Below are 9,076 nucleotides of genomic sequence, written 5' to 3'. Positions count from 1 at the left end.
TATATATATGTTATTATGACCATTAATGACATTAAAGTTGGGAACATTCCTAATGGAGTATCACCCACGAATCGCGTGCGTTACTACACGTAGATTACGTCACTACGCAGGCACGACGTGGGATTCCCCGGGCGAGACCATCCTCACGGCGGGAAGCCTGCTCGATGACAACCTGTGGCACGACGTCATTATCAACCGCTACCTGAGCACCATCTACCTGAGCGTGGATCGCGTCACCGTCGATACGATGTCACGCGGCGAGTTCTCCTACCTCGACCTCGACCAGTTTGTACGTGTTAGCTAGTGCTGTTACTGTTGTTAACTGTTGTTAACTGTTGGTATTGTTATTGCTGTTGTTGTTATTGTTATTGTTGTTGTTGCTGTTGTTTTTGTTGCTGTTGTTTTTGTTATTGTTGTTGTTGTTGTTGTTGTTGTTGTTGGGGTTGTTACTGTCGTTACTGTTGTTGTTGGGGTTGTTACTGTCGTTACTGTTGTTGCTTTTGTTACTGTTGTTACTGTCGTTGCTGTTGTTAACTGTTGTTACTGTTGTTGCTGTTCTTAACTGTTGTTACTGTCGTTGCTGTTGTTAACTGTTGTTACTGTTGTTGCTGTTCTTAACTGTTGTTACTGTCGTTGCTGTTGTTGCTGTTGTTACTGTCGTTGCTGTTGTTACTGTTGTTGCTGTTCTTAACTGTTGTTACTGTCGTTGCTGTTGTTACTGTTGCTACTGGTGTTACTACTTGTGCGCCAAGGGGAAGTCACACTGAGGCCAAAGTTAAGTGGAAACTTGCATGCCTTGCGTGCAAAGGAAAGCAATGCGCTGATGGAATGCTAGAAGGAGAAAGTGTTCCGGTCATGTTCAAAGTCTCTTCTGTTCTCGCTCCTCTTCGCCTGTCATCTAATGATGGTATGCTCGTAACCTAGTACGTGATCACCTCGCGTGTGACTACCAAGTGCTGCGGACAACCACACGCCTGCACGTCTTTTCTTTCGTCTGCAGGTGTTCTTTGGCGGCGTGCCAAGCTTCAATCGGCCGGGCATCAAGATGCCGCGAAACTTCCGCGGCTGCCTGGAGAGCATCGTGTTCAATGGGCGACGCGTGCTCGAGGCCGCGCGCGACAAGAGTCACCGCATCACGTTCAGCGGAGCCGTCAACTTCAACTGTCTGGTGAGTGTCTCGCGCACGAGCGAGCGTACGGATTGCGGCGCACGACGCGATGGCGGCCGCCGTGTTCCCTGTAGGGTCCCGCTGACGATGTGGAGGGAGTTCTGAATGGGTGTCACTATGAGATGGGATAAACGGATAAAGCACGGACGAAACACGTGTGTTGTGCAAAACGCATGGAGAGCCGCTATTACGGAACAAATTAGCAGCTATCCCGCGGCTGCCACGCTCGCGGTGAAATTCATGTACTACGAATCTAATAAACACGGACGATCGAGATTTAATTGATAACAGGCAGTTCGTGGTTAGTACATGGGAGTCCATGCGTGTATGTGGCAGTCCGTGAATTTTGCAACGGACTGTAATTAGCTGCTAATTTGGTGTGTTATAGTCCGTGGCTGTTCATGCATTTTGCACCACTTACGCGTTTAGTCCGTGCTTTATCCGTTCATCCCATTTCATGCTGTATACCGTCGTCAACCTTGAATCTTGGAACGTATTGGAATGTCACGTCCGCACTTGGAAGTGGCACGGCGATATACAAGGGCGTGTGTGTGTATAGCTGCGGTTTCGGTTGTTCTTCGTAGCGACAAGACAGCATTCCCGTGACGTTCATGACACCGGAGAGCTTCATCAAGGTTCACGGCATCGTGCGATCAAAGTCGATGAACGTCACGCTCAACTTCCGCACCTACAGCGAGGATGGACTCATCATGTACAACGAGGTTGATTCCGGTGGCTTCATCAAGGTCAGTGTAGTAGGCTAGGCTTCATCAAGGTCAGTGTAGTAGGGTGGGCTTCATCAAGGTCAGTGTAGTAGGCTGGGCTTCATCAAGGTCAGTGTAGGTGGCTGGGCTTCAGGATGGGAGAGACGACACTAGTTTTATTTCGTGACAGAATCTGCAATGTGAGGCCTCCGTCACTCGGTTACACCAATTTCGTAATGTTGTTGTTTATTCGTCACGCTACACAGAGTTTGAAAATGGCAAAGGTTACAGTCATCGCCCACTTGGAAAAGAATATTCTTCTACTATAAGCAATCGCCTACAAGAATCATGTGTCACCATTGCCATCCTATATAATTTATGCTACCATAACCAGGATGAAATTGGGAACCTCATCAATTCTAGGATGTCATTTTACGTTGACCATCTGGAATTCGATGCCAGCAAACTCGAAAGCGAAAATCGGTGGACTGTAGTTTCATAGTAGGATGTGTTAGATTGTAGTGTGTCTGCGGGTGCACTCTGATTAATCGTCTGCTGAACGCAGGTGTTCCTGGAGAAGGGTAAAGTGAAGCTCGGTCTGCGGCTGACGCGCGAGAACCTCTACAATGAAGTCATCGACCCGTACCGACGCACGTTCCACGACGGCCTCTGGCACCCGTTGAACATCTACATCGGCACGAACCTCATCACGATGAACATCGACGACGTGCCCAGCACGACGCTGCGAGTCATCGACATCCGGCCCGGCAGCGAGTTCTATCTCGGAGGTGCGCTACCGAAGAGGCTCCCTGGATGTTCATAGCTTGCGTCGTGCGCGTATCCGGAAATTTGCGACTGAATTTTAATCCGCGACTCGAGACATGTTTTGGGATGTTCAGAATCGTTGAGCAGAACGGCTGCTGGGGAGTTCTAAACCGAATTCTGAAGGGCTTTGTTATTTCAACCCGGAGCACCGGCGTGCGTGTTTGTCGGTGATTTGCATGCGTATGACTATGCGCAGTGTGCGTGGGCGTATACTGTGTGTGCGTGTGTCGTTTATACGTCTGGTTTGTAGGTGGCAAAACGAGGGATAACGATCGTGGCTTCCTGGGATGCATGCGCTACATCTATGTCGAGGGTCGTATCATTCATCTAGGACAGCTGGAAGAGGACCAGATCACTGCCGGAGTCGAACTGGACCGCTGTGCAATTATCGACAGGTATGGGGCATAAGTTGCCACTTTCCTCATCCCGGACACACGCTAACATGACGTCGCATATCCGTACACTGAATCACGCTGTGGGCGTTCTATGGGGTGCACTTTCTCTTACCTTTTTCGCAAGCAAAGATGTTTTGTGAATAGGAGTACTGAGTGTACTGCGATGTTGGTGTTATGTTGACGGCGACTTTGTGTTATCAAGGTGCAATCCGAATCCCTGTGAGCATGGGGGTACCTGCTACCAGAACTGGTACGAGTTTTACTGCATATGTGGTGGCAATGGCTACAGTGGAGCTACCTGCCATACCTGTAAGTTAATCTCTGAAGCTGTACGTGCATGTTCCTGTACGTTGCTCCCATGTGGCTTTCCCCATAGCGCTGCCACAACGTACTCTACCTTTCTTTCCTGTAGGTCTGTTCCTGTAATATTGTCTCACTGAAACCTTTGACCATGTCTGCCTTGTAGTGTTACACTTGTTCATCAGTCATTTCCTATAATTATTAGTGACACTATTATCTCACGGGTGGCATTTGTTATTTGTTTATCCTCACGTGTATTCAGAGATGCCAACCACTACGATTTATCCGTATTTTATACGAATTTCGTTTGCATTTTGATCACTACGACCAGTTTGCATACAACTACGATTTTTATTACGATCGAAAAAAAATCTTTTTTATGATATTTCAAGTGTTTTGCTTCAGTGTTACATTGATATAACATGATTAAAAATAACTACATGTATTTAGCAGCAAATATCAGTGTGAACTTATTATCATTTTGGGTCCCAGAATGCAGGAAATTGCATCTCGGAATCAAAAATTTTCCGGGGGGCATGCCCCGAACCCCACTAGCATACTTGGGTCACTGCGTGACCCTCGGACTACAGATTTTAGATATCCTCACTACAGTTTGCTCAGAAAAGTGTTGGCATCTCTGTGTATTTGTTTATACATTTATTTGTTATTTGGTGTTTCATCTGTTACTTGGTGGAGTGTAGTATTGCTGGTGTTGTAAGCGAGATGCTGTCACCTGTCTTGCAGCCATCTACCCGCTGTCGTGTGATGCTGCTGCACAGGAGCTTGTTCACCAGGTCGGCACGGAGGTGCCGATGCGCATAGACCTCGATGGCAGTGGACCCATGGCTCCTTTCCCCGTCGTCTGCAATTACTTCAGTAAGTATGCGGGCTCTAGTAACTTCAGTAAGTATGCATGCTGTAGTAACGTCAGTAAGTATGCGTGCTCTAGTAACTTCAGTAAGTATGCGTGTGGTAGTAACGTCAGTAAGGACCCATAGCGATTCACTGCGAGGATTTATATATTTTGATGCGATAGACAGGGTCTGCACAGGCATTTAAATGTCTTGGAATTTTATATGACTACTTAATGATTTCTTGGATTTTTGTCATTTGCCTCGGAAAATTTGTCCTTGCTTTGGAAAAGTAGTTAACGACTATGTTGTAAGCGATTCTTCGTCATATCGAGCTGCAGTATATGAGGTCCACAGTGTATAGGTATGCTAGTACCTAGTAAAATGTGTGCGTGCATACGTGCACGTGCGTTTTTGCCTTTTGTAAGTGTGCGCCTGTGTGTATGTTAACTTTCCCAGTCAATATTTGTGCTCTCTCTTATTAAAAAACTTGTATGTGCCTGATTTGCAGAGGACGGGCGAGTGGAAACCGTTCTAAATCACTTCAACATGGAGCGAACACTGGTCACTGGCTTTCAAGAACCTGGTTCATATCGAGAGGTAAATACTGTTGGTTCGATGATGTCAGACTAATCTTTGGGCATGCACAGATATACATCCCTTATAACAGTCTTGCTCATCTGATGCTCTTGTTTGTATCCTAGCATTCATTTGTCTACACATGGGGTGCCATTGTCTGTGCCAGGTTGTTATATTCTGCCTGTCTGAGGATTCCATATCCTGCATCTTAGGATTCCATTGTCCATATTGTGGGGTTTTGTTGTCGATTAAAATAAGGCTCCAATATGTGCATAGCGTGATTTCTGTCTCTGTATCGTGGGGTTGTTTTTCCCACATAGTGGAGTTACAGAGTCCAGATCGTGTGGTGCAAATCTTTTTCGGTCTTGCATCGAATGTTTTACTCAGTGGAGGTTCTCTGTTCCACGCTACGTCGTGCGGGTTCTATCGTCCATCGCTGCGTCGTTCCGGCATGTGACATGTGACTCAGGGGGGGTTCTCTGTTACACGCTACGTCGTGCATCGCTGCGTCGTTCCGGCATGTGACATGTGACTCAGGGAGGGTTCTCTGTTACACGCTACGTCGTGCAGTTCTATCGTCCATCGCTGCGTCGTTCCGGCATGTGACATGTGACTCAGGGGGGGTTCTCTGTTACACGCTACGTCGTGCAGTTCTATCGTCCATCGCTGCGTCGTTCCGGCATGTGACATGTGACGTGTGATGTGTGACGATCTCGTTGTTCTGTGACAGATCATGCTGTATGATGCCGACGAGCACCAGATTCACGACATGGTCAACCGGTCACTCATCTGTCGCCAGCTGCTGACCTACGAATGTCGCGGCGCGCGCCTACTCAACTCTGGCTTCGGCCGGAACATCAACGAACGTAAGAACGCACGAGAGAACCAGAGAGAGAGAGAGAGAGAGAGAGAGTGCGTGAAAGATAGAGAGGCAGAGAGACAGAGAGAGCGAGAGAGCGTGAAAGATAGAGAGGCAGAGAGAGAGAGAGAGAGTGCGAGAGAGAGAGAGGAGAGAGCAGGAGAGACAGTGAGAGCAAGAGAGAGATGTTATTTCTTCAGACTATAAGCAGAATGTATTTCTTCTGTTTCATTCCCCTTACTGCAACCCGGGATAAGCTTTTTATAGCATCATAATGTCATAAATGTGTGTGCGCATGAATGAGTGTGTAGATTCTGTGTGTATGAGCGTGGGTATATGTATAACAGCAATATATATATATGTATGCTGTCAACATATTAGAATACGATACATCATGTTATTAATTCTCAGTGAAGGATTTTCTACTGTAATAAATGCTGTACGCGTCGGCATTGATTCACAGACTTTGAACCGTACAGCTGGTGGGTCGGCCGTACCAACCAGATGATGGCAAACTGGGGAGGAGCAAGTCCAGGGTCCGGCAAGTGTCAGTGTGGTGTCACTGAAGGTAAACCTTTCTTACGATTAATAATCATTATTATATTATCCCAGCATCAATTATGATGTATACTCAAGATTCTATTTCGTAATCTGGTGCCAAGAGAGAGTATTCACCGAAGTACAATGGCACTCTTCTCAGTTCTTGATAGCTGTGTTACTGAAAGCTTCGCCATGGAAAGTATTTTATCACGCAAGCGACATACCACCTGCGCGTCTCCCCTCGCCACGAGGAAAGTTCTAGTCCAGTGGTTCTTAACCTTGGATTTGAATCATGGACCACTTTGAGAATCTGGCGAAAGCTACGGACCCCTCCCCAGAAAAATGCACATAAGAACATAAACACAACATGTTCATGCGCCTGGTTCACGGACCCCATGAAGCCCCGTTGGGGTCCGTGGACCACAGGTCAAGAACCCCCGTGCTAGTCCATTTCGTCGGGTCACGTCGGTTTGTTGCGCAGACTGCATCGAGCGTGACAAGTTTTGTAACTGCGACGCGGCGCGGCTTGACGTCTGGGAGACGGACTCCGGCTACATCACCGAGAAGCAGTTCCTGCCGATCACGCAGATCCGCGTCGGCGACACGGGATCGATCAGCGACTTCAAGCAGGCCTACTACACCGTTGGGCCGCTCATCTGCGAGGGAGACAGTGAGTGTGCTTGTTGTTGAGAGAGTTTTGAGTGCTTTGTTGAGTGCGGAGGCACGTTGTTGAGTTGCGAGGGAGATGGTGAGTGCTTGCTGAGAGAGTTTTGAGTGCTTTGTGTGAAGACATGAGTGGGTTGGTGGTGGGGAGAGAGGGGGAGTAAAGACTAGTGCTAAAGTGCTGTAGTCGTGGCTTCGAGAGTTCTTTCTGGAGGGTTTCACTCAGCTTCACTGGGTTCGAACAGGGCACGTTAGCGTAATTTCTCGGGGGTGGGGGGATGGTTCCTTTGAAAGTTATTTCACATTGAAGTGTTTTATTTATGAAGTTTGGGGAAATTGATTTACGTCCATCTTACGTTCAAGTTGCGCCGCGAAATTTGCATCGAATCTCTCTCTCCTATGTCAATTACTCGTCACGAGTTACGCGTTGGTGTCACCGTGCAGACACGTGAGCGTTGTTTTCTTGCGTTTAGATCTGTTCGAAAACATGGTGACGTTCCGACTGCCCGACGCCACCGTCGATTTCCCAACGTTGGAGACCGGTCGCTCGTTCGACATTAGCTTCCAGTTCAAGACGGCCATCGCCAAGGGTGTGCTGATGGAGTGCATCGGGCCGGATAACAACTTTGTACGAATTAAGCTGGTCGGTGAGTCACTGCTGTGAAGCTGGATAGATGATGTCACTTATAAGGGCAAATAGGAGATGCTAGGTGTAGGAGGATGTACTGGGAGGGCAAACCATGCTTGTGACTGTTAGTAGAGGATTGGCTGTGGTCATGCTGTCACCTTACATTTGAGGTGAGATGCATCAAATATATTTGCTATTCAAGAGCAGAAGAGCTTCCCCCACACACACGTGCACACGCACACAGACGAACGCACGCACACACACACGCACGCACGAATGCACACTAACAGAAGCCACCCAGTACGGTACACCCAAATGAACGCACGCACACACGCGCACGCACGCATGCACACTAGCAGAAGCCACCCAGTACGGTACACCCAAATCCAATCGTACATCGTAAATCTTCTGCCCTGTCTGCAACATTGTCGCGTCACACGCTCGCGCACTCTCTTCCTCGACGCGCCACCATTCCTGCCACTGACCCCCGCCGTCTCTCTCTCTCTTTCTCTTTCTCCCGCGACAGGGCCGCGCGAGATTCAGTTCCTCTACAACGCCGGCAGCTCGATCCAGGTGCTGCAGGTGAAAACACCCGACCACATGGACAACCTCGTATGGCACAGGGTGCTCGCCGAACGCAATCGCAAGGAGGCGCGCCTAACCGTCGACGATTACAAGCCGACGCGCATCAGCGAATCGACGGCCACCTTCAGAGATTTCTACCTGACGAGCGACTTTGTCGTCGGTACGCCTTCCACAGCACGATTATTTTATTTGTTTATTGATATATTATTGGTGGTTACCAATCCCATATAATATATATATATATATATATATATATATAAATGTATATGTAATATGGGATTGGTATATATAGATATGTATTATATATTATTATAATAATTTTATATATTGTTTATATTCTAATATGAAATTAATTCATCCGCGACTGCTTAATTAAACTCGTCAGAGTGATGGGGGACAAAACGTATGAGAGGTAAGTCGAGGGCAGGTTTGACAAGAGAGAGAGAGAGAGGGATGAAGGGGCGAGAGTTGACGCATTTCGCGTCACGTGTCACATTGTTGCGCTCACAGGTGCGAGTGTCACGTACGAGGACGGCTTCGTCGGCGTCATCCGCGGCATGATGGTCAACGGCTTCATGATGGATCTCACGCAGGAGGCGAAGCGCAGCCTGTACGGCATCAGCCTCGGCGAGGTGCCCAAGTGCGGCAGCTCGCCATGTCTCAACAACGGAACGTGCATCGAGAGGTACTCGCACTACGAATGCGACTGCGCGTACACGGCCTTCCGCGGTCCCATCTGCGCCGACGGTGAGTCAGCCGCTAGCACTCTGTGCGTCTTCGCCGGACACATTACTTGCTTTTTCGTTCATTTATTACTTATTTAGTAGCTCACCACACACCTGTGCGGATGTGTGACATGTGATGGTGATGTGTGACATATGGTGGTGATGTGTGACATATGGTGGTGATGTGTGACATATGGTGGTGATGTGTGACATATGGTGGTGATGTGTGACATATGGTGGTGATGTGTGACAGC

General features: G+C 48.1%; 1 protein-coding gene across 1 annotated transcript in view; it reads left to right on the top strand.

Annotated features, from left to right (window-relative positions):
• LOC106811356 (neurexin-4-like) overlaps nt 1–9,076 on the top strand; it is a 21,003-nt gene that overhangs the window by 4,616 nt on the left and 7,311 nt on the right. The window contains exons 9-22 of the mRNA XM_014814942.1: nt 94–289; nt 1,001–1,168; nt 1,753–1,914; nt 2,438–2,660; nt 2,948–3,092; nt 3,295–3,401; nt 4,137–4,268; nt 4,755–4,843; nt 5,553–5,688; nt 6,145–6,249; nt 6,703–6,891; nt 7,358–7,531; nt 8,039–8,257; nt 8,608–8,844. Of these exons, the coding sequence (XP_014670428.1) occupies nt 94–289; nt 1,001–1,168; nt 1,753–1,914; nt 2,438–2,660; nt 2,948–3,092; nt 3,295–3,401; nt 4,137–4,268; nt 4,755–4,843; nt 5,553–5,688; nt 6,145–6,249; nt 6,703–6,891; nt 7,358–7,531; nt 8,039–8,257; nt 8,608–8,844 (2,282 nt within the window). The remainder of the gene's footprint in view (nt 1–93; nt 290–1,000; nt 1,169–1,752; nt 1,915–2,437; nt 2,661–2,947; nt 3,093–3,294; nt 3,402–4,136; nt 4,269–4,754; nt 4,844–5,552; nt 5,689–6,144; nt 6,250–6,702; nt 6,892–7,357; nt 7,532–8,038; nt 8,258–8,607; nt 8,845–9,076) is intronic.

Source organism: Priapulus caudatus, unplaced genomic scaffold, assembly GCF_000485595.1.
Source record: "Priapulus caudatus unplaced genomic scaffold, Priapulus_caudatus-5.0.1 Scaffold531, whole genome shotgun sequence".
Classification (NCBI taxonomy): domain Eukaryota; kingdom Metazoa; phylum Priapulida; class Priapulimorpha; order Priapulimorphida; family Priapulidae; genus Priapulus; species Priapulus caudatus.
Note: the sequence above shows the minus strand (reverse complement) of the source record. Positions and strands in the feature narration are given on the sequence as shown.